Source organism: Schistocerca piceifrons, chromosome 4 (assembly GCF_021461385.2).
Source record: "Schistocerca piceifrons isolate TAMUIC-IGC-003096 chromosome 4, iqSchPice1.1, whole genome shotgun sequence".
In the NCBI taxonomy this organism is placed as follows: domain Eukaryota; kingdom Metazoa; phylum Arthropoda; class Insecta; order Orthoptera; family Acrididae; genus Schistocerca; species Schistocerca piceifrons.
In genome coordinates, this window is record NC_060141.1 from 157,616,816 (window position 1) to 157,642,822 (window position 26,007).

The following is a 26,007-nucleotide window of genomic DNA, read 5'->3' on the forward strand; positions in this document are numbered from 1 at the left end:
GATGTCTGAGGTTTAATTAAACCGAGGCAGGTAGCACCTTAGGTGTCAGAGAAAGTTTCCATTCGTATACTGCAAGCGACGGTTGCAATAACTGTTGAACAGAAGATAAGAACCCACCACGAGGTGACTCGACTCAGAAAAAAAAGGGTGTAGTGAAAGCGAGACGGGAAATATCTGCGGGCTCACGCGTGCTGTGTATCTCGAACGAACAGGTTATCACTCCTTACATGTGTCGCGTACGCTGATGTCGATAAACCGTAGAGTAACTACACTGTATAGTCGTAATTGCTTACTGAATAACATAGAGGAAACGTCTGAGCAATTTCTTTTCGCAAAACAGTTCGGACTATCACTGAATCTTTTCCCCACTTGTAAGCTAGATAGTTACAACCCCTTATCACATTACCGCTCCAGTTCATCAGCCACTCTGCACGCGACACGACAATCAGAAAATAAGGACTAACTTAAACTTCAATGCAAGTTCTTTACTGTCCACCTTTCGACAAAAAAAAAAAAAATCACACCACAAATAGCAATCAGAACAATTTTCTCACAAAGTTTCTGACAATAATCTTCTCCGGCAGATTATGTCGCACTCATTCTACAACTCTATCAACTGCTAGAACTAAAAAACTCAACAGTAGCTACACTCTGAGGGCGTATAAAGGCACAAGAGAAACTTATCGATTACAAAGATACTAAAAACTGCAAAAAAAATTGTAACAAGACTGCATGCAAAGGCTCATACTGGGGACATCACTGGCGTGAAACTCATGTAGGCACTTCCAGTAACACGACCTTGGTTAGCTGTCATGTCACTTGGAGCGCTGCAAGTTTATCGATTCTTCATCGTCTCATTTTCTTAGAGGGTAATTTAAAGTCTTATACATTTGTTTTCAAAATGGTTCAAATGGCTCTGAGCACTATGGGACTTAACATCTGAGGTCATCAGTCCCCTAGAACATAGAACTACTTAAACCTAACTAACCTAAGGACACCACACACATCGATGCCCGAGACAGTATTCGAACCTGCGACCGTATCGGTCGCTCCGTCTTTTGTTTTAGTTTCATGCTACACGTAAGGTGATTTCATCCAATTGTGTTACTAATTACGCCTTCTTGTCTTGCATTGTAAACATATAACTCGTATTCTGCTTGATTTTTGCCCACATCTGTAATACTAGGTGGAGTAAATGATTCCATATTTACTTTTATTTCATATGAAACAGATCCTGGATTCATCGTTTCGTGTTCTGTGTGCTCACATATATTTGTTCCTGCTCTATTTGAATGCTTTGTATAATGTTCGTATTCTATATTATTTTTGTTCGCGTGTGTTTTTCGTACTTCCTCGCATTTAATGGAGAACACGTTAGTAGCTTTTTGCAGACGTAATAGAAATGAACACCAATCTCGTCAAAAGCTGCTAACATAGAGTTCCCCATTAAATGTGAGAAGGTTCGAAAAATGGAGGCGGGCAAAAATAAAATACAATACGAGCAACATGCTTATAACGCGTTTCACGGACGGATGCGTAAGCGGGAACAAGTATACATGAGGCCACTGAATACCATACGACGATATCAGCTTCTGTTTTATATGAAACAAAAACAAATATTGAATCATTTACTCCAGCCAGCATCACGCAGAATACGAAAAATTGCTTACTGTGCAATTAAAAGAGCGCAATCCGATGTCATGTCATGTCAGATGATTTTTGGTATTTGGCACGTTCTAAAGCGCAAATATTTCCACTTGATAATGGCAACACGGTCGAAAGTGCAATACTGGGCTTCTCAAATAAACAAGTTTACAGTCAATAAGTGACAATGACATCATTTACTAAATTTTACGTTAGTGTGATTTCCAACTACGAGAAGTTAATTTTAATTTTTGATTATGATTTCTCGAATAAATTACACAAAAACTCCTCCAGTCACACACTTTACCACCACACTACGAGGCCCACCCATAAAGTATAAGGAAAAAGTGTTATCATCTAATATTTGTATTTCGAAAACCAAGAATACGCATTTTTGTGCCATATTTTCTGGTATTCGAAGTTCACTGCCAGGCCACTGGGAGCGTTGCTGTTGTCCTCTGTTTAAAGCTCTCTATATGCAGGGCTTTACCTCCGTTTCCATATCGTCACATGGGCATTGCACTACTCACGTTTTGGTGTTCTGTGGGTGGCAACCACTTTCCATGTTCCACACACGTTAAAAACTTATAGATAAGATTTCAAATTTATGGGTCTATTACAAATATGTCTCACTTAAATAGTAAATAAAAAGTTTCGCTGATTTTTGTTTCTTTCACCAGTTCAGCGATATTAAATCCAGCGCTAATTTATGTATCTCGCGATTATCATAAAGTGATACTATATTTCTAAGAAAATTAATGGAGTGGTGTTCTTAATTTTTGGATGCACTTTTATTTAACTACAATTCTTACAGAAATGGCAGGAAGCTCTGTTTGGGATGTGTGGAAATCCTGAGCCAATAGCCAAACGAAAAAATTGAAGAGGTCATGATAAAACGTATGCGTAACATTATTAAGTCGATAATAGTGTAGGTTTGCTATCGAACGAATGAAGGCATGTCGAACAATATACCGGATGTAATTATATCACTAGTTCAGAATTTTTTGTTTTCCCTCAGTGGTCTTTATTTAATGGAAATTTAAGTGTATTATGGTTACGTTTCTTAAAAATTTTTAAATGCTGATTAGAACAGGAAGCTCAAAATTATGGCTACAGGAAAATTTTACAATATGCTTAGCAAAATTTCGCTGTTACTGTAGACTGAGACAATGTGATTCTAATGTAGGACGATATTCATTTGATTCTGGGCTGCTGTCTTTGATATTTACCTAAGTACTACAAAATAATTTTAAAAAATTTGCATACTTCTGACTCATCATCATTATGTTACTAACAGTCAAAGAGTTATAACGGAATACAGACAACACCATTGCCTCCACCTTGTCACGAGTATATCGTCGAAATTATAGAGCTGTGTAACAAAATAATCAAACTGATTTCACATGGGGAGATATACCCTCTTAAGTCACCGAATTTTACAGCCAACATGGAAAAACGTATCCATCTAACAGCCAGTAGAAGAGTTCTAGCCAGTGTGAGCAATAAGAGTAGGTTACAAAGGAATCTTATCTACTATCTCAGATGGAATCACCAAGGTCTTGCAGGTACTAAATACGGCAATGTCAAACTGTTCCTGTACGTTAATCGATTCTTCCGTCGCTGTTTGGATAATAACTTCATGATATAAGAAACACGCGCAGTTGTGGATATCATACTGTAGAGTATTCACAGTGTTGTACCGTTAATTTATAATGACATTCTTACGCAACACCTATATATTGCATTGTGGAGCCTTGTGCAACTACTTGCAGTTCTGAGTGACAACTATTTCCCCAGACTAAACATCTTCCATTTAACTAGCATACTCTCAAAGCTGTTTTCACTAAAAAATAAAACACAATATATAAGACTAGTTAGCTTAATTTTAAACTTAGTTCGTCTCCCAGTTCGAGTATTTCGCTCATACTCCTCGCGCTTCCTAATTTTTCAAGAAGGAAGCTAAGATAATTCTTCAAGAAAAAGAATATATTTCTTCCCCAAACTGGATAAAGGTAAACAGAAAGCGACACCTATGATGACGTGACGCACAGTAAATTTAAGTTCCAACATTCTGTTGTGTTTGCAATTATTACTATTACTATTATTATTATTATTATTATTATTATTATTATTACTATTATTATTATTATCTGACATCTTGAGACTGTAGCTTATGAAGATTTAGGTCATTTCTAACTGAAATTACACATGTACAATGCTATGATTAATTTTTGTTTCCAGTTTTTATCTCCTCGTGAAATACGAAACAGTTATACACCAGACGTCCATTTTTCAGTGACACCGAATAGTTTTACGCATATGTACAAGGGAAAGTGGTGGACAGTTCCAGACGTGGCAGAGAAATGGTGTTCATATCAACAAAAGCCCGCTCTCTATATGTAGGAAGATGTTGCGTAATATATGTCAAAAGTCAAGTTTCACTTTATCTCGAGAATGAATAATATTTAAAAGGTCTGTGGGGTTATTTAGTTTATATGGCTTTTTAAGTAGTGGTTGCGCTTCTTTTAAACTAATGAACTAAAACACCGTAGCACCATAAAAATCTTTGTTTTGTTGTCGGTGGAAAATCGTTCAAAGTTGGTGAATATTTTTAGCTGGTCTACTCCTTCATTTTAAATAAGAAATGAGTATGTAAACCCAAACAGAGACGTATCTCTTAAGGGTGTTAACACAGAAGGACGTTCCAAAATTACAGCCACGAATCAAATAATCAAGTGATTGTACAGTATGGTAGTGGATCATCTGAAATAAAATGCATAAAATAACTGACAATAGACAGACAAAACAATGTGCTATATTTTAGAAAATAATAACTGTTACACGTCTTTGTCCAGTTGTAGAATGTTTACCCCAAAAAATCCATTGTTCTGTGTGCTCACTAGTTATTAGAAAGGAGGCGTTGATCCATGTCATCAGAAATGAAACGGCAGTCAAAGAATTCCGTGGTAGCTGGTAGATATGCACCTGAAAACGCAGTTGTGTCCAGCGTTCTCTAGGATGCAACGGGGATTCTCCCTGTTATCTTAAAAGGAGTAAACGTACTACTGGCGAATGCAGTAGTAATGTTTTGTAATAAATGTCCGAAAACATACGTGAGGAAGGGTTGAATACAAAAAGAAGCAATGTCCTTTTTCATCAAGTCCACGTACCTCCCCACAAAGTTTCTTGAGAATGATAAAACTGATTGTTTTCAACCCTATTCAACAGCTTTGACACTCCCTACCTATCCCCGTATCTAAGCAAGATGGTATCTCCAACAACTTTTTGATTCTGCTAAAGAGATTGCTGTAATCGTAGATTTTCCACACATTCTAGAACTATTGACAAAAATGCATTGCTTTTAAGTATAATCAAAAGTTTTTTTTTTTACTGTCAGGCGGGAGATCTTTTTATCAACCGGAAGAATTCACTTTTCTCCTTAAGAGGAGCGATGGGTTACTGTTATTATTCGTTGCTGACCATTTCAGAATTTCCTAAGGTCCTTCTTTGCCGTCGAACCACACATCAAAAATTAAAAAAGCACTAAACATTGCGGCAGTCATAAAATAAGATCTTAATTCAAGTTTTTCTTTAATTTTTACGCATTTGGTGACAAAATACGTACAGAAGTTGTCAAATGGCACCTAGTCTATCAAAGAACGTTAAAAGATTGTGCCGCCAGCCTCAGTCCTTAAAAAAAATAGCTGTTTCTTTGCTGCTTCGATAATACGTGCCCAAATAACTGTAATAATTCTTTGACCGACTCAATCGGTAAAAAAGAAATACCATCTTATTCAAAGAATACGTAGCTAATAGAGTATTCTTTCAACGTTCCTTAGAAGTACACCAGTTACATCGTTCAGTCAGATCCCCCATGAATATTTAATTGGAGGTGTGAATGGTAATTGTTGTAATTCCGAGTTAGATCCTGCTGAATACCAGTCTGATAAAATTTTTAACTGCTAGCTTTTAACGTGGAGAAATGTAAAGTTATACATTGGAAATAACACAAAAATGTAGTTGCCATTTGTCTTCAGTATTAATGTGTCACTCCCGAATTCACAAAAATGCCTGGGAATAATAATTCGTGGGATTGTAAAGAAGAACGGTCACATATGGTGTTCTAGCTAAAACAAATGATAGACTTTGATTTATCAGGACGATACTGAAGAATATCACTTGGCCTTTACATTCAAAATCCTGATAGACCTACGCCGAAATACTAACCAAGGTTTGCGGATCCATAACGGATTTGACCAAGAAGTGACATACACAGGACAGTGTGAATGGCAACTTTCTCGTTCACTTCGCAAGAGAGAGTAACAAAAATACTGAAAAATCTAAATGCCTGAAGAGAGACCCTAATTTCTTGCAGAATCCGAAATAAAAATTATGAACGTAGGTGTTGTGGGAGGGATCAACGAATATTCTGCAGCTGACTATATATCGCTCACCCAGAGACCGCGCTAGGGGGCATACAATATGTCATCTTTCCCGCTTCCCAACCGTGACTGTAACTGCAAGATATCGCAGTTGTTTTAAGTGGTCTATGATATCCAGCTCACAAACTTCTAAGAAAATTCATGATTTGACACAACAACAAAATGACACTTTTTTATTAAAACTACTGATTCCAGTCAATCAACAGACCATGCTGAGACATGAAGAAAGACATTAATAACATTCCGTCCATCCTACCATGAACATCAGGATCAATGTTACGTATTATAGCATTAAAGTTATAGAATTCGGACATGTACTTGATTTGTACGTTACACAACGTGCTCTCAGGGTGAAGCACAATGCAGACTCAAACAACGAACACGGCTTGCAATTACTGTCATTCTTCTTGCCTGAGGCTGGTCTGCTGTTCGTCTGAAAGTGGTCGTTTTAATAAAGAAGTGACACATTGTTAATGTGCCAAGTCACAACTCATCAGAAATCCTAAAATACATTCCAATGAAAAATACAACCTGTTGCGAACCAGTGACTTTTATGAACGTATCAAATTTCATATAAGTTACCGTCAATCATGCGAGGTTTTTTTTCTTTTTTTTTTTTAATGAAAGGCCCAGTTCTGCTGTACCGTCTGCTTATGTAAGCATTTATAGTAATAATACCGCAACTGTTAACAACTCAAATGCAAAAAGCATTGATATACTTAAATACAACAGTGGAAGATGTAAGAATGTGTGTGTCATCCAGTTTCTTCTCCGTATCCCATGTAAGTACACTTGCAACTTTCAGCCATTTACATCACTGTAAAATTACAGAACGTAATATGCAACATAACTTTCACTTTCAGACCTATTTATATGATATGAAACAAGAAATTCCTGCTAATGAGCTCGGCGTAGAGCGCCCATAATCTACACACACACACACAAAATATTCGCATACACAGAGTGAATGTAAAGAAACTAGAGCTTTCATGAAAAACAAAATCTTCTAGACACGCATCGTGTATGAACAATGAAGCGTGAAACGTCACTGGTTGCGGTATTTAACTAAGTCGAGAGAGCAAATATTATTCTGTGCTTTGCTATGTTGTCGCCTGCTGCAGAAAATCTAACAGCATAAATAAAATAGTTTTCTAAGTCAGACACTTTTTTGATTGAAACAAGAAGTCTACCGTTAGCAGTCACAATTTATTTTATTACCAATACGTCTTCCGAGGCTTAAAAGCCGTCTACATTCGATGGGTTTATGTCAATTAATAAGGTCTGTGCTCACGACTTTGACGTAATCTATGCTACTGTCCAGTGACAGGGGGTTAAAGCAAAACACCATTTTATGACATGGTTCATAGTTTTGCAGAGGTCTTTGATGCAAAGATGAACAAAAATACAAATGTGAAAGTAAAAATATCTCCAGCAGTCCTTGGCTGCTTTTTCTGTCGTGTTACATCACATAAAACATTGTAGGCGCATTGTAAATTTGCGATTCAAGACCTATACAAAAGTAACAATCAAGTACACAAACCGTGTTTTCTTTTTTTCTTCTGCTCCGAATTTTTTTTATATGTATAGACAGTACTACAGGTTATCCGATGGTCGTTAACACAACACTTATATGTCGTAATAACTCACATAAATCCACCTAATGAAGGAGGCTCAAATCTCTGTAACGTGCAGTGGATATAAGATAAATTGTTACTGGTTACAGTAACCTTGTTTTTTAATCAATGTCAGTAACAGTCACGATAAAACACAACCTAAAATGTTCTCGTTTGTGAGGCACTTGTTTATTGTACGACTACGCGTTTCTTTAGTTCATACTATCATCTTCAGGTGAAGAAGTTTGTGGTTATATGCGCAGTGTCAATTCTCCATCTGAAGATAATGGTGTGAGGCAACGAAACGCGTATGGTACAAAAAACAAGCGACCTACTGAGGAATCTGTTTTATTTGTGTTCAGTTATCTGTTGCAATCTCATGATGCCGAACTAATTAAATCTGATCGTATTCGAAGAAGTTTCGGGCTTGCTGCAGGTAACTAACTATGTTGTTGTTGTTGTGGTCTTCAGTCCTGAGACTGGTTTGATGCTGCTCTCCATGCTACTCTATCCTGTGCAAAGCTTCTTCATCTCCCAGTACTTACTGCAACCTACATCCTTCTGAATCTGCTTAGTGTATTAATCTCTTGGTCTCCCTCTACGATTTTTACCCTCCACCCTGCCCTCCAACGCTAAATTTGTGATCCCTTGATGCCTCAGGCCATGTCCTACCAACCAGTCCCTTCTTCTTGTCAAGTTGTGCCACAAATTCCTCTTCTCCCCAATTCTATTCAGTACCTCCTCGTTAGTTACGAGATCTACCCATATAATCTTCAGCATTCTTCTGTAGCACCACATTACGAAAGCTTCTATTCTCGTCTTGTCCAAACTATTTATCGTCCATGTTTCACTTCCGTACATGGCTACACTCCATACAAATACTTTCAGAAACGACTTCCTGACTCATACATCTATACTCGATGTTAACAAATTTCTCTTCTTCAGAAACACTTTGCTTGCCATTGCCAGTCTATATTTTATATCCTCTCTACTTCAACCATCATCAGTTATTTTCCTCCCCAAATAACAAAACTCCTTTGCTACTTCAAGTGTCTCATTTCCTAATCTAATTCCCTCAGCATGACCCGACTTAATTCGACTGCATTCCATTATCCTCGTTTTGCTTTTGTTGATGTTCATCTTATATCCTCCTTTCAAGACACTGTCCATTCCGTTCAACTGTTCTTACAAGTCTTTTGCTGTCTCTGACAGAAGTACAACGTCATCGGCGAACCTCAAAGTTTTTATTTCTTCTCCATGGATTTTAATACCTTATATAACTATAGTCCACGATATTTCGATTGGGCACCTGCCAGTGATCTTCAGGTGGCTCATTGTCTTCGATGCTTTACCTGAAGATGACCGGCATGTTTCCAGCCGAAATACCGTGAATTGTAGTTAACGACGATCGGCAGAAAGTCCGTAACTTCTTTGAATCATATTAAAAAAACTAAAAACACGCCTCAATTGCGAAAAAAGCACCTAGTGTTAGCCTAGGTTTCGGCGTAGATAACTACACCTTCTTCAGAACAACAATAAAACCTACAAGTGCCTAAGAAGACCTTTGTCAATGATTAAAAGAACACCATAGCTATACATTTATAAACGAAAAAAAGGAAAACACAAACAGTACATATGTACAAAGTCAAAACCACTACTTAACTTAATGGTGCACGCTCCACCTCACACCGGCCTATGTTCGATGGGCCATGACCCGCCATAAACTGCAATACAAACGGTCGCTCACTTACAAGCCTGACCCGCTATGTATGCATATGCGCAAGACAAGGGAAGTTACTTGAATGCGCATGCTCATACGAATAAGAGAAAGTTTATCCATGGGTCGGGGCTAACTAGCCCATATATTCCCAACCGTGGATCAACGTATTTCAAAAAATGAAATGGGTAGAACAAGAGACGAGCTAAATAGGAGATAAAACCTAAAAATAACCGCACGTTGTTGCTTATGCTAGTAAAGAAAGTTTTATATGAAGCTACCTATGACAACAAGAGGAACTCTTAAAAACTATACCTGAAGCCAGTATTTAGCCTGGAGGGGGGGGGGGGGGCGGGGCTGAGGGGACGTAATCTAAAGACGTCGTTTAAAAATGTATAGCAATGGTGTCCTTTTAATCATTGACAAAGGTCTTCTTATGCACTTGTTGGTTTTATTGTTGCTCTGAAGAAGGTGTAGTTATATACGCTGAAACCTAGGTTAACACTAGGTGCTTTTTTCGCAATCGAGGCGGCTTTTTAGTGTCTTTAATACATTGACCAACGGTTGCTGACGCGCTGCGATGTTGAAGGTTCTTAACTTCTTTGAATATTTAGGCCGCTGGAAAAAATTTAAAATTTCCAGCAAATCTGACAGTGTTCGCTACAGGGGAAATTCTTGTTAGCACTGTTGAGCTGCGTAAGCGAAGAGCGAGGCTTCCTTGGAGTGAATGCGTGCCTAACAAGGGAGCACAGCGCGGCGGGCGACGGCTGCTGTTCCCACGGGGCCCCGCGAGCCGCTGCTACCTGCTGGCGGGACCTGGGCAGCCACCTGCCGGCCAACCCAGCCGCCGAGCGCCGCTCGACAAACCGCGCATCGCCGCGGAGACGCCTCAAAGTACTGCCAGTCTGTTTTGAAGAAATCTGGCGCAGCTACCAGTGAAAACACGTCACCTTTGGAAAACAGCTGACGCTGCTGTGTGTATGACGTTTACCACAGTTTCACCACACTCGGGAACAAACGAAAGTCCAATAATTCCTCGTTGCCTCACGGTAGATGCAGGGCTGCTTCAAGGTGAAGCGGTGCTCGTGGTGGGGCCTCTATGCGTCAATATGTTCTAATTTTTAAGTATATTATTTTACTCCCGTAATTTTTGAAAGCAAAGACTAATAAAATTTTATTTCATCAATTTGCCACAAACAGGCACTATATCCTTCATTTTCGAATCATTATCTGATTAAGGGGGGTAGGACGTCAAACGGGCCGACTTGGAGCCAGGAGAGGCACCACAGGACATTTTAATTTCCACTGTTTACACTTTTACAAATAAATTCATAAAACTTCGTCAGGACGACCAGGACGGATTCAGAATTCACACTCATAGTAGTGGAAGTTCGAAAACATAACGAAATAATTTTATTTACATGTGAAATGTCGTCATTTTTTTCACTTACTAATGGCTGCATTTGTTGCTATAGGTACACTTTTCTTCATAAGTAAGAGAGATTCTTCGATGAATTTCGCACAACATAGAAACCATATTGAAAGGTATATGAAACTCTAGAATTTTTCAAATCTATTAAAAACTGTGGTAAAAATTGAGGTAATGAACTAAAAAATTTGTGTTTTTTTCTAAACATGAAGTTTAAAATATAACAGCTCATACGTTTTTTCATAATTTAAATAAATTCTAGAGTTTCATACACCTGTAAATATGGTATGTATGCTGCGCAAAATTCATCGAAGAATTTCTCTAACTTAAGAAGAAAAGTGTACCTATAGCAACAAAGGCAGCCATTAGTAAGTGAAAAAATGATGAAATTTCACAGGTAAAAAAAATTATTTTGTTATGTTTTCGAACTTCCACTGCAATAAGTGTGAATCCTGAATCCTTCCTGGTGATGCTGCCAAAGTTTTATGAATTTATTTGTAAAAGTATAGACACTGGAAACTAAAATATCCTGTGATGCCTCTCCTGCTCCAAGTCGGTCCGTTTGAAGTCCTACCCCCTTTAATACAGTCAATATTACTCAAGCACCAAGCGAGGTGGCGCCGTGGTTAGCACACTGGACTCGCATGTGGGGGGACGACGGTTCAAACCATCCAGATTTAGGTTTTTCTTGATTTTCCTAAATCGCTTCAGACAAATGCCGAGATGGTTCTTTTGACAGGGCACGGCCGTTTTCCTCCCCCATTCTTCCCTAATCCAAGTGTTCTGTCGTTGTCGACGGGAGGTTAAACACTAATCTGTTCCACCTCCTCCTCCATTATTCAAGACATTAAAACTATCCGTCACAATCGATTCAGAAAAGAAAAAGTGAGCTCAGTTTCCTAATAATAAATCTCTTCGTCCTAAAATTGGAATATCTTTTTAGCAACTTAGGCCGTGTGTACACAGAGGCTGATCAAGCGAATAGAGTTCATCTTACATTTTTCTTTTTTTCGGGGGGGGGGGGGGGGGGCGAGGACGGCGGGGGGTGGGGGTGGAAGTTGTCACTGTTTCATTTTCAGACCTTTAACCAATGCTTGAATTACCGTCAAAAATAATTAGCAGCTGCCCGCAGTTGCAGACTGTTTCGAAATTGACGGTGAATTACAACAATGCGATTTAAAAACTAATATAAGTCGTGTTACACAGTTTTAAATTTGACCTCTGGTCAGAAAAAAAATTTCGCGACGTGCTCCACTGTTCTGTTCCACAGGGCAAAACGTCGCACCACACCGATTGGGAAGGGCTTATGCAACTACGTTGCACATTCTGACACTCGGCGGGGGAGAATGAAGCAACCATTAAGGTATGCACGAAAACCTTACAGATCTATTGATACATGGCAGACAAACAGATTGTAAAGGTTTTCTGTGACCGAACGCAGAGTGGTAAAAGGAGTATAAAACGTGACTGCAAAACCGGCACTGAGCTACATTATAACTACCGGCCTTGTTTCAAATGACGTTTAGGAATTCTGGTTGTACGGCTGTTTCGACAAGTGGTCTAAGGTGTTTGCAGCTAGGGTCTACCATAACTGATTTTAGGCGAACTTGGTTAAAGCTGTAAAGCAAATAATCTGCAATTAATATTGTGGCGCAACTTTTTAACAATACCTATCACACCATACTGGAACAGAACAAGTAAATAGTAGTTTTTTACCAATTTGTAGTTCGTGAAATGTGGTATAATAACAGAGAATTACGTCGAATGTATTCGTCAAACGTTTCAAAATACAAAATTATGTATCATTACCAATTATTACCAGTCTTTAAAAACACTGTGCAGTCACACAAGAGACAGTCCTAAACAGTGTTATTACGGTTAATTTTCCCCAGACAAAACAGATAGTAGGGTGCGGGTCACATGACGTATGGAACCCGTAGCATTGCTGCTACTACACTGGCTAAATGGATAACCGCCTCTGTGTATATGTAGCATACCAGTAGGGTCACTAAACGCGCAGAATCAGAAAAGTCTAGAGATGACATAACGTGCGCATCAGGAAGTTCTGGTTTTATTCTTATTAACATTAATGTTATTATTAACCAACGGAAAATGATGGTGGGAAATTGCTGGCCGAAAACTTAATGTCAGTTCGGTACTGCCATGCTTATGAAGTCTGATTTTGTGTGTATGGGTGTATGGGGGGGGGGGGGGGGCTGTGAATGGAGCTCGAATGGTTACAAGGAATTAGTAAATGACATTATCTTCAACAACGGTAGTTCTAGAGAACGTTCGCAAACGTAAGATGGCTGAATGATTACTGCGTCGCCGGCGACAACCAATAACAATTAATATCAAATGTTCCCAGTAAAAAGCATCTGATGTTCCTGCCCCTTCATCCTGTCAATCAGTCTAAGCGTAGGACGCCCACATATTTTCTAATAATAAATAACAAGCAATAAATACAAACCATTGGTAGTCATCCTGATGAAGGCTATGTGCAATAGCAGCTGAAAGCTGATAGCTTTATCACATGGAGTGGCCAAACTCCTGTAAGAATTTTAGTGTTGGAAAGATGTTTCATTCTACGATAATTCCTTATCGATGTCCAAATGATTAATGGGAACTTTTTAATGCTCTGAACACATTAATAGACAAGCAGGATTTTCATATCTTTCCGCAGTTATCAAGCTAATTGAACTATTGACACAAATAAAAACTTCTATAGGTAACAAATAACTTCGAGCGCTGTGTAACAGTTACACACAATACCTCAAGTGATTCTAAGCAGTGTTATCAGTGAGCATAATCGCAGAAAATACATCCATAGTATAATGAACTTCATTATCCAGAATATATTGGCGCAATATATAACCGGTAAATATGCCCATGATCTGAATTCTTCTCACTTCCCAACCCTTGCTTATGTTTTATGTAAAGGCTTTGCGACACTTATGAATCCTCTAATACATTATTAGTTCAGCAGGAGTTCTATAACTTTTCGTAATTAGTAAGACACACCACTGAACTGAAAAGCTATAATTACAACCTTCCATACATTTTCAAATCACGTTGGCCGCTGTGTAACAATTAAACATAAAACGTGAAGAGACCACAAACAGTTGCGTTATCGGCAGGTGCAATAGGCAAAGTGTAAACAACTCACTGTTCAGACTTTATTAGCCTGATAGGTAACTAGTAAATAAATCTATGATCCGAATTCTTCGCACTTGCGAATCTTTGTCCATGTATTACGTAATGGAATGGAGACGGTTAATGGGACCTTTTTGAAGCTCTCATCACGTTCAGCAAGGTTTTGTTACCGTTTTGTAAACATCGAGAAACACAACTGAAGAATCAGAATATAATTTCACTCTTTTATATATTATCAAATCACTTCGCCTGCCCCGAAACATACAGAGACCTCATGGGATTTAAAACAACGGCGTTATCAATGATTGTACTGCAACAAGAAACAAATTAGATATAGTATTTGGAAATCAGTTTGCACTTGACAGCCCGTAAGTGTCATCAAGAATCGAGTTTTACACACTTGCAAGCTTTGTTCTGGGTATTATATAAAGAACTTGTCAGCTAACGCCGGTGGATGAATTTTGTAAGTGGCGAACTCTTTCTTAGATGGAAGATTAGTCTTTTATTTCTTCCTTTTTTCTGTCAGGGACTGACAGAAGGTTGCATTAATACGGAGAGAAAATATTCTCTCTTTCAATGTAAGGTAAAATTTCGAAGACACGTCTACGCAAGTAAGCGTTAAAACGTTCAGATTGCTATATAAAAGATTCTTATGACATAAAAGTATGCTTAAATGATAACAGAACGTTACATAGCTGACTCCACTAACACCGCCGCTACTGGATCGCAGACTTAAGCTGCAAAGAAAAATACATAGATCGCAGCAGAAATGTTCCACCGATTCTCATCACCTCAAGAAAATTCGATTCATTCTCTTATGAGAGAACCAGTGTTTCTAACAAGACGAAAATAGAAATACGACACTTTAAGACCGATTGTTAATTCTGAAAATCTGTTGTACACATTTAGATGCCGTGGCCTTGCAAATGTAAACAATTTTCATACTACAACATACTAATTAAGTTGTGTAAGGTATGGAAATCATGACAGTTCATGCGTAACTGAATGATCATACAGAGGATTAAATCTGGCAGATTAATTTTTCAGAATACATCACTTTCAGAAAAACTTCATCATTAATGTCTATTCTCCGACATAATCACAAAATGATCGCAAAAGATTTTTGTAATTAAGTCGGCCATTTGACTAACGTTTTGACCATTGAATCACTTGTAATTTCCATAACACGATTATTGAAATATATAGCTCATAAGGAGAGAGGAGTGTAAGATAAATTTATTTTGAAACTAAATTCTTTACGTCGAAAAGTTTCCATAAAATACTGTGGTGGAAGGGTAGTCTATCAATCATTTCTCTTTTAAATCGTTGGTTAACGCCTGTTATTATTGTAAGTTGAAAACTGAATATACGGATCTTTGCTCTGTGACCGGGACACGCGTAAATTTCATAATATTTCCCTGGAGGCAAATGTTCGACATTTTCAGGTGTTTATTAGTGGAAAGCAGCAACTCCCGAAAATTGCTACGTGCCAGCAGTAACCACAGCAACCACCTTAAATTATAGAGCAGTTAGCTCTGGAAAAATGTTTTTGAATTTACACAACGTTGTCTGGCGGCAGCCACGAGAACCATCTGCAGATCCCCACGGGTGTCCTGAAGACAGACGCCCCTTCTAATTACAACAACAAGATTGGAAGTGAGTGAAAAGACAAAAGAATACAAAATTGGCTTTTTCTATTCATTTGTGACTCAAAACCGATAGCAAAAAATCTTAATTACTTCTGCAAAAACTTGCCTGAAAGCGCTTACCTCACTATAACGTAATAGATCCCTTTGAAATAGAGCCGATACATTAATTATCAGACTTGTCCTTCCCCTGTTTCTTTCTGCTGTACCTACGTTAGCAGAAACTTTTCTGTAGTGATATTACGCAAATTATCTGGTAAGTGAGGTTTCTCAATATTATAAATGCACCTCTCTCCACGTTCACTCATTAAAACGAAGCTAGGCACTATGCAACGTTACTAGCCACCAAAGATGAATTTATTTCAACTCCGTGTCCTAGACTGTACAGTACTGAATCAATGTGGAGAAACAGTTTACCACCAGCTTCCCCGTTACTTAGTTATAGCTACCCAGTGAGAATTTGTAAACGTTTGCACAATCACCAGTGAAATTTAAGATTTTCAGCGTTCATTCTCATCTATTTTGCATTGAAAGCTGCAAATAGATGTAGTTTTCGACAAGACACGTCACTGTTATGAGCGTTCTGATTAATTGTAGCGTCAAAAAATAGAAAAATTATCGGAATGGAAGAAATATAAACTCATACACTATCATATTATTCAAATTAAATACCGCATTAACTAACGGAATAACTAACTACCTATGCTTCGCTTCATACGGATCCTGACCCCCCCGTACTACACCCCTGTACCCCAACTAAAACAATGTAATTACCATTGGTCACAGTAACAGATAACTGCAGCTGTAGAAAAATATTTTTTTTTAAATTAATGTCAACGACATTGTCATCAAAGTACAATCTTGAGCGATGTATGGACAGGGAAGAAATATTGAAGAAACCAACCCAGTATTCGCTAATCGATTCAGAGAAACCACGGAGTAACTGAATTTTGATGGCTGGAATGAGATTCCACTAATTCAACCACTGTCCTACGTAGCTCGATGAAAATAGTTTCAGACGAAGCTTGTTTTAAAAAATCGCAACAGTGGATAGCCTTCGGCCATGAAATTTTTAAATTGCGTCCTGGAATAAAAAGAGAAAGTAAATAATATTTCCGAAAGTCTCGGTTATCAACGTACCAATTCAATGTAAGATGATCTGCTGCGGTAGAAAAACATTACTACCAGCAGCACGTAGCATTAGTTAACTTCATCACACTATGTTTCACAGGTACCATGAATTACACATGTATTTATTCTAGGCATTTCGACAACACAAAGTTGGAAACAGGCTTTCTCTGTTGTTATCCGTGGAGACATCGATTAAGGGAATAATTATTTATTGTGTTAGAGGAAGAGTCATGCGTGGCTCTAGGAAAACGCACGTTCACAGTGTGCCGTGGGAAAGACCTTTAAGAACGTTTGCTAGTCGCGTAGCGTGTTAGTCCCGTATTTTCGCAGCGCCCGCGGACATGGAATGTGTACTGCATAAATAATGACAACGATGACAACCTCAGACGCGTTTTGCTGTTGAGTACGGAGAAGAGAGTAGTTCTGTCATGTAAACCACCCTAGTTGTGCTTCATAGTACATGAAAAGGTCTTGCACAACAAACAGAATATCATGCCACACAACGTCGATGATAAAAAGTCATAATACCTGATACGGGGATGTCGCAATGTAATAAATACAACATGTGAACGAGGGAAACGAAAGCAAGTCTGGTCTGTCACATCTGTTATACAAGATTTATCATTATTGTCGCTATTGCTTCTTGAGTAACGTCTTAGTTACGCATGACGTTAAGTGCAGAAGAGACTGAATGTTCAAGATCGTTCGTTTCTTAACGCGATTATAATTTTAGAACTTCAGTAACGAGCGCATCGTTATTGTTACAGCTTTCAAATGATACTTTTCTATTAAAGCTAAAGGGAATCTTCTAGGAAATAATTGCAAGTGTCTTTAATCCAGTATGCAACACGCCATTTAAATATTTTTCGGCACTTCGAGATCGCTAAGACCACAAAACGCATACTGTTGACTTGATATCAAGGCCTAAAATGAAATATTTGGAATATACTTTGTACTTTTGCAGTACGTGAGTTGCTTAAAAATAAATAACTTCCCACAGAATTTCAGAAACAGTTTTAGAACTTTTACCAGAAAAGAAAACAAATACCTGTAATATCACACTTCTGTATCGAGACGTCTATGTTAATAATTTCTAAGAAAAGTGAGAGGTACAATTCTCCTTAGCAGGTTTTTTAGGAAACGTACGTCTTGTGTAATAGCCCACCGCAAACGTACAACGTTTTAAAATTACCGCGAAGAAAAAGCTGTTTCCCCAACGAAAATATCATTCGCAGGCAAAAAATTTCCTTAAGTCAAGAAGATTATTTTTTTGCATTAGCTTAAAAAATATATTTAAAGTAAGTAAGGTACAGAACGTTGTACGTAGTTTCTCTCAAAGAAAATTTCATATATATAGGTCGTAATCATTTTATTTGCAATCTGTAAAGATGCTTTAAATCCCTCTTGAAACGGTTGAATCCCATAATGTTTTCATGTAGATAATCAAAGTGCAGTGCACTAAACATGTCAATTGAAACCTTTTCCGAAACAAATTATGTTCATATCAAAATGAAATCTTTTATGATTACTAGTGAGTACACTCCTGCCGTGTACAGTGAAATACTTTCTGCAAACCAAACATAGCTGCATCGGTTAAGTTGTGACACATAAAATATGTCGCTGCTCATTTTGAAATTTGGAATGTTTAGGTGGATTTTTTGTCAGTTATCTACCCCGGGGCCTACAGCTCCTACCCACTAAATATGTATTTTTAACAAAGATCCTCTGTTCATTGTTTTACCGTGGTCTCGAAGGGATTCCATTCGGTTTGTATTTTCTGTCACATACGCTACAGTAAATGTAGGTCAGAAAATACTTATTACTTCGGTTATTTTCGGGAATAATCAAGTACCTTTCTTAACACGTTCGGTAAGTGCACGATGTCAGTATTTCCATTGCTGTCGATTTTACCCCATGCTGCCCTTCGGTTCTCTCCTGGAGATCACTATGAAAAATTATCGAGAACTTCCTGAGCATGGACTGTAACTTTAAACATTAATTTTAACGTAAGAGAGAAATGTTTCATTTTAATTCACTAGTCACTAGCCTGCTCAGATTGTGGAATTGCGCTGAATCCTTTATGAAACATATTTCTCGCATTGATATGTCACCAGTTCGCAAGACAGGAAAGAGAGTCTAGCCCGGAGTAAATTGGGGGCTATTGTAATGACTACTGCATCAGTCATTTCTTATCTTACAACATCTGAAAAAATTTTGAGCTTTGCTTCGGAAAGTACAAAAGTAGCTTTAAAATGTTTTCAAACAGATTGTTTATGCTACTTCCCGACTCATCTGAGATTAAATGGTGGCAGTTAGGTTGATATCGGCTCAAATTAATATAACAGTAGTAAAATCAGGAAAGGGAGACATTGTCTCACTTTCATAGCAGTCTGGTAAGCCATTTCAAAACTAAGTTCAGGGCAGTCGAAGTGCAGTATCTTCTCTGTGATACACGGCGGGGGGGGGATACATAGTAGATATCACGGGACGACACAATTCTCCAACATACAACTGCCGAGTGTAGTAGCACAGCATTTTAGACACTGGAATCATATCCCGCAGGAGACGAGTTCAAATCCCCGTTCAGCCATACGGCTTTGTACCCGTATTTTCCATGATTTGCCTAAATCAGTTCCATCGAAATTCTGATTGGTAATTTCAACAAAGCATTGAATATTTCCTACCGACACCGTTAAGCAATCCGAGGTAGCGCTCTGCTTCGAATCACCCACTACCAAAATGTCACTATACGAATTCGGAAACGTAAACTTAATTATCGGCTACGTTTGGATCGATTTAAAAGAAGGTAGGAATCATTTCGTGTTCCGACTGGTTACCACAAAGGAGGCGTTGGTCTATTTCACACCAGAAATGAAATAGCGATCAAAGCAGCAGGTAACAAGTGATAGCTTTGTGCCAAAAAAGGCAATTATACCCAGAGTTTTCTTGGATAAAAAAGGGCATTGTCTCTGCAGTATAATTACTGGAGAATACTGCAATAGTCTCTTAAAAAACTGTACGCAAAACGTTGAGAGAATAGGCTGTGTAGTTAAAAGAAAACATGTCATCCTTCGTCACGATCACTCATGTGTCCCTACAGATTCTTTGGCAGTGAGAAAAAGGGATGTGAGTCCTAATCACTAGTTTTGCAACTTCTGCTTTCTACCTATTCCCGTATCTAAAGAAAGTGATAGCCTGCAACACGTTGTCGAGTCTAGGCAGCTTAGAGTTTTCTGACATTTCGGAATCGTTGGCAGACTGTGTAATTAACAAAGAGGGACTATGTTGGAAAAAAATAGTCTTTCATTGTAGGTGGAGAAATGTTTGTCTTTTTAGCACCAGCAAAAATTCATTTTCTACCTAAAGAAGAGCGATATATTATTACAATATTTTGTTATATGCTCTTTTACGATTTTCAAAGATTTTCTTTTCGGCACCGAGCCACAGAGCAATACATCATAGAAGCTCTGTAGAAGAACTGGGGTCTCAAGGAATCGTCAATTTGATAATAGAAGGAAGTATGGAGGATAAAAATTGTAGAGGGAAAGGAAGGCCTGAGTTCATTAAGCAAGTTGAAATGGATATACCTGCAATAGTTACGATAAGATGAAGAGGCCTGCAGTGAACAGACTATGGCAGAGAGCTGTATCAGACCAGGCTTAGTACTGTAGATGACTAAAGCAACACAGAAGAACTAACTACTTGGGCGATCACAAAACGAAGTTTCAGTGCAAGGTTACACTTCGTTTTTAGTCATCCCATGAGAAAGTACGAGAAAAGTGTCATACGGCATCAAGTCTATTAAAGAGTATTAAAAGAGTATGCACCCGCCGCAGTCCTTTGGGGTTCTTATAATGGGACATCCGCAACTGTATAAGTCTAATATGTAAAATGAAGAAACCGCACAACAGTTTCTTAATCCACAATCTTTTATTGTGTACATGGCCGGCTTCGGAACACCTACAGTTCATCTGGCGACAGATTTCCTGTTTGTATTCCCGGTCGCTCAGCATCGGGGAAAGGTTTTTGTGGAATTTATATGGTTCAAAGGTTCAAATGGCTCTGAGCACTATGGGACTCAACTGCTGTGGCCATCAGTCCCCTAGAACTTAGAACTACTTAAACCTAACTAACCTAAGGACACACATCCATGTCCGAGGCAGGATTCGAACCTGCGAGCGTAGCAGGAGCGCGGTTCCTGACTGAAGCGCCTAGAACAGCTCGGCCACAACGGCCGGCCGGAATTTACATCCCTTTTATCATTTTGACATGAAATCTTTGGTTTCATGACAACATTAGGTTGAAGGTGACCTCAGATGGTAAGGTGATTTTATTTTTTACGCCTGATGATGGAATTTTAAGTGTTGCGAAACCGATCGTATACACAATAAAAGATCGTGCATTGAGCAGCTGTCGTGAGGCTTCTTCATTTTACAAAATAAACTATCCTTTAGAAAAGTAACAGTTATTTTGGTACTTCAGTTACACAAACAAAAATAACTGCTGTGCACCACCTACACAAATTCGGTTACAATATTCAGACATTACAGTAGTTCCAAAAATGCGTCAGGCAGATGAGATGCAGTGACCGCCACGAGCGTCAGTGTTCCCTATTTGCGTATTAAACCGAAGGACCCTTTAGTAAGTGTACTCGATATTTATGCCACAAGAGCGTCCAAGGCGCGCCACGGTTTATACTCAGAGCATGAAGGAACGAGCAAGAGAACCCGTGGCTCGCGTATCTACTCGCTTGCATTCCTTCGGCCTGCCCCGGTGTTGCTTTCCGCCGCGCGCAGACGCGCTCAAATTAAACCGCCTCGCCTCTATAAACGCACCCAAGATTGCTCCAGCGCAAGACGAACGCGTGTTAATTATTATCGCCGAAGAAGGGAAAGACGGAGAGACAGAGAGAGAGCGAGGAAAAGAAACGGCGGGGTGGAGAGAGAAAGAGAGCGGAGAAATCCGACGAGCGGCGAGCAGCGCGCGTAATTATGCCCCTGAATTATCTCGGGGTGAGATTAGGCTTTATTTATTCCGGACGAAAGTTAACGAGTACCGCGGCGCGGGCCCGGTCAACTGCACCGCTCCGTGTTCATCGCCTGCTTCAAAAAATTATCGGCCTATTGCGTCGCTGGCGAGGAGACCTGGCCGCATCCCCTCCACGCGTCGATCGCCGCTCCACTGTCAGTCACCGCCGTCAATGCTGCCACCCGCGCCAGTACCACAGCGGCAGTGGCGGCGCCACCATCACTCCCAACATTTTTCCGCCCGCCAACACTGACAACACTGGCGCATGCGCGAGGGCAGCATCTCTGACCAAAGACATTTCCCTCCGATCACAGAGAACATATGGACGGGCAGAGAGCCAGTCCGCTGACAGGCCAGTAGGACAGACGCTTCGAAGTTAGGGAGGGCGCGACGTCGGTCTAACACGAAGAGCACCGAGCACTCACACGCATTCACAGACACGTACACACACGCCGCACGGCAGTTCGGTCACTGAATGCACCGGTGTCCGTCCGTGCGTCGGCGGTTGTGGTAGGCCATCCTGCGCGTGACGACGCAGCCGCCCCCGAGCGGCGACCGGCGGCCATCGCAGGCACCTTCACTGTGAGCTCGCAGCACAACGCCTGGCCGCGCCGAGCCGCGCAGCGCAGCGCCAAACGACCGGCTGCTGCCTGCCCGGTTATAAGGTATATAAGCGGGCCCTCGGACACCGACCAATAAATATTAAACGGGAACAAACAAATGGTTGTTTCTCCTTCTCTGCGCGCGCGTTGTCAGCTCCGCCGGCCCCCTCGCCGGCACCTGTCCACCCCTCCGCCCGCGCCGCTCTTAGTGAATTACAATCTTCCCCCGGACACACATCACGGGGCCCCGCCGGCCGCAGCTGCCGCCGCCGCCGCCGCCGCCGCCGCCGCCTGACACCCACGATCCATCTTCTTCATCCCGGGCCGGCCATAGCCAATTCTGCGCCCGCCGCGGTCTTTCCCAGCGTGCACCGCACTACCCGAGCGAGAGGGATGGAAGACGGACCCTCTCGTGCCTTCGTCCTCTAAACGATCTTCTTTTCACTGACACTGCCCGTCCACAAAAGGATCTTCATCAGATACACGTCTAATTCTACATCTGTACGCCCAGATCTACTTACCCTTCTTCATAAGCAACTGAAAATCGATGCACTACCGAAACGAGACAAAGTACACTACTGGCCATTAAAATTGCTACACCACGAAGATGACATGCTGCAGACGCGAAATTTAAACGACAGGAAGAAGATGCTGTGATAATGATTAGCTTTTCAGAGCATTCACACAAGCTTGGCGCCGGTGGCGACACCTACAACGTGCTGACATGAGGAAAGTTTCCAACCGATTTCTCATACACTAACAGCAGTTGACCGGCGTTGCTCCTGTAAGGAGGAGAAATGCGTACCATCACATTTTCGACTTTGACTGAGGGTCAGATTGTAGCCTATCGCGATTGCGGTTTATCGTAACGCGACATTGCTGCTCGCATTGGTCGAGATCCAATGACTGTTAGCAGAATGTGGAAACGGTGGGTTCAGGAGGGTAACACGGAACGCCGTAATGGATCCCAACGGCCTCGTATCACTAGCAGTCGAGATGACAGGCATCTTATCCGCATGGCGGTAACGGATCGTGCAGCCACATCTCAATCCCTGAGTCAACAGATGGGGACGTTTCCAAGACAACAACCATCTGCACGAACAGTTCGACGACGTTTGCAGCAGCATGGACTATCAGCTCGGAGACCATGGCTGCGGCTACCCTTGATGCTGCATCACAGACAGGAGCGCCTGCGATGGTGTACTCAACGACGAACCTCGGTGCACTAATGGCAAAACGTCATTTTTTCGGATGAATCCAGGTTCTCTTAACAGCATCACGATGGTCGCATCCGTATTTGGCGACATCGCGGTGAACGCACGTTAGAAGCGTGTATTCGTCATCGCCATACTGGCGTATCACCTGGAGTGATGGTATGAGGTGCCATTGGCTACACTTCCCGGTCACCTCTTGTTCGCATTGACGGCACTTTGAAGAGTGGACGTTACATTTCAGATGTGTCACGACCCGTGGCTCTACCCTTCATTCGATCCCTGTGAAACCCTACATTTCAGCAGGATAATGCACGACCGCATGTTGCAGGTCCTGTACGGGCCTTTCTGGATACAGAAAATGTTCGACTGTTGCCCTGGCCAGCACATTCTCCAGATCTCTCACCAACTGGAAACGTATGGTCAACGGTGGCCGAGCAACTAGCTAGTCACAATACGCCAGTCACTACTCTTGATAAACTGTGTTATCGTGTTGGAGCTGCATGGGCAGCTGTACATGTACACGTCATCCAAGCTCCGTTTGACTCAATGCCCAGGCGTATCAAGGCCGTTATCACTGCCAGATGTGGTTATTCTGGGTACTGATTTCTCAGGATCTATCCACCTAAATTGCGTGAAAATGTAATCACATGTCAGTTCTAGTATAATATATTTGTCCAATGAATACCCGTTTATCATCTGCATTTCTTCTTGGTGTAGCAATTTTAATGGCCAGTAGTGTACATAAATCTACAAGCACAACGACACCCACACAAAAAGTCACGGAACAGCCATACGCACACATAAAGATGTCTTATCGTGGCCACACAACGAGAATTAACAGACTTTCAACGCAGAATGGTAGTCGGATATAGACACATGGGACATTAGATTTCGGAAATAGGGAATTCAATATTCCGAGATCCACAGTGCCAAGAGTGTGTTGAGGATACCAAATTTCATGCATTACCTCTCATCATGGACAACACTTTGAGAGCAGCGGTGTTTGCGTAGAGTTGTCATTGCTAACAGGCAAGCAACACTGCGTGAAATAACCGCAGAAATCAATGTGGGACGTGCGACGAACTTATCCGTTAGGACAATGCGGCGAAACTTGGCGTTAGTGAGCTATGGTAGCAGACGACTGACGTAAGTGCCTGCAGCACCTCTCCTGGGCTCGTGTCCATATCGGTTAGTCCCCTGACGACTAGAAAAACTGTGACGAGTTCCGATTCCAGTTGGTAAGAGCTGATGGTAGGGTTCGAGTGTGGTGCAGACCCCATGAAGCCATGGACCCAACTTGTCAACGAGGCACTGTGCGTGCTGTTGTTTGCTCCATAACAGTGAGGTCTGTGTTTGCACGGAATGGACTGGGTCCTCTGGATATTCGGCTACTTGGAGACCATTTGCGCCCATTCATGGACGGAATGTTCTTAAACATCGAAGGATTTTTTATGGATGACAATGCGCCACGTCACTGGGCCACAGTTGTTTGCGGTTGTTTTGGGCAACCTGAACGCCAGACATGAGTCCTATCGAACATTTATAGGATATAATCGAGAAGTCAGTGCGTGCACAAAATCCTGCACCGGCAACACTTCCGCAATTATGGACTTCTACTGAGGCAGCATGGCTCAACATTTCTACAGAGGGCTTGCAACAACTTGTTAAGCCCATGTCACGTCGGCGACTTATTGCATTTCGCCTGGCAAAAAGAGGTTCGACACGATTTTAGCAAGTATCCCATGATTTTCCTCACCTGAGTGTACACTCAGATCCACTTTCCCTTCTCCAAAAGTTAATGTGACTACACTAGCGAAACGAGGCACACATAGATACATTAACTTAGAAGTAGAACGACACACACTCAAACTTACAATCACATTTACACCTACAAACAAATGTGTAACTGCAGTTACATCCACACAGCACCCTCAAACAGACTTAAAATTCGTACAAAAACCTACAAGTACCAGCCCACACTGGACCTCTGTGAACAGCTGTACTTTAATTATAACTGCTCCATGCAATAAAATCCACAAATGAAATCTCATTTCAGTCTGCCTTCACATACATCTTCCACATCTCCACATATAGCGTACGTGTAAACCAAACCTAAAAATCCGACCTGTAATCCTACAAGTGCAAACATATCCACACTAACCTATATCCACATACAAACGTACAAATACCATTAAATCGATACACAGATCTACAAGTACAGTAAAATGAACACAGCAACGAACAGGTACAATAACAACAAAACACAGGCTAATCTCACACAAACATACAGTAACAATAAACAAGTAGTATTAAATCCATACAGAAACCTCCGGTTACCACCCAACAACTACAGTTAAGTTCACAAGAAAAAATAGCCTAAGAGCAGAA

The 26,007-nt window shown here is 40.6% G+C and overlaps 1 protein-coding gene across 1 annotated transcript in view; it reads left to right on the forward strand.

The window, feature by feature from the left end:
• Nucleotides 1-22,700, forward strand: part of LOC124795689 (sterile alpha motif domain-containing protein 1-like) — a 57,371-nt gene extending 34,671 nt beyond the window's left edge. Inside the window, exons 2-4 of the mRNA XM_047259770.1 lie at nucleotides 10,059-10,310; nucleotides 22,267-22,460; nucleotides 22,560-22,700. Of these exons, the coding sequence (XP_047115726.1) occupies nucleotides 10,059-10,310; nucleotides 22,267-22,460; nucleotides 22,560-22,700 (587 nt within the window). The remainder of the gene's footprint in view (nucleotides 1-10,058; nucleotides 10,311-22,266; nucleotides 22,461-22,559) is intronic.
• The last annotated feature ends 3,307 nt before the right edge of the window (nucleotides 22,701-26,007 follow it).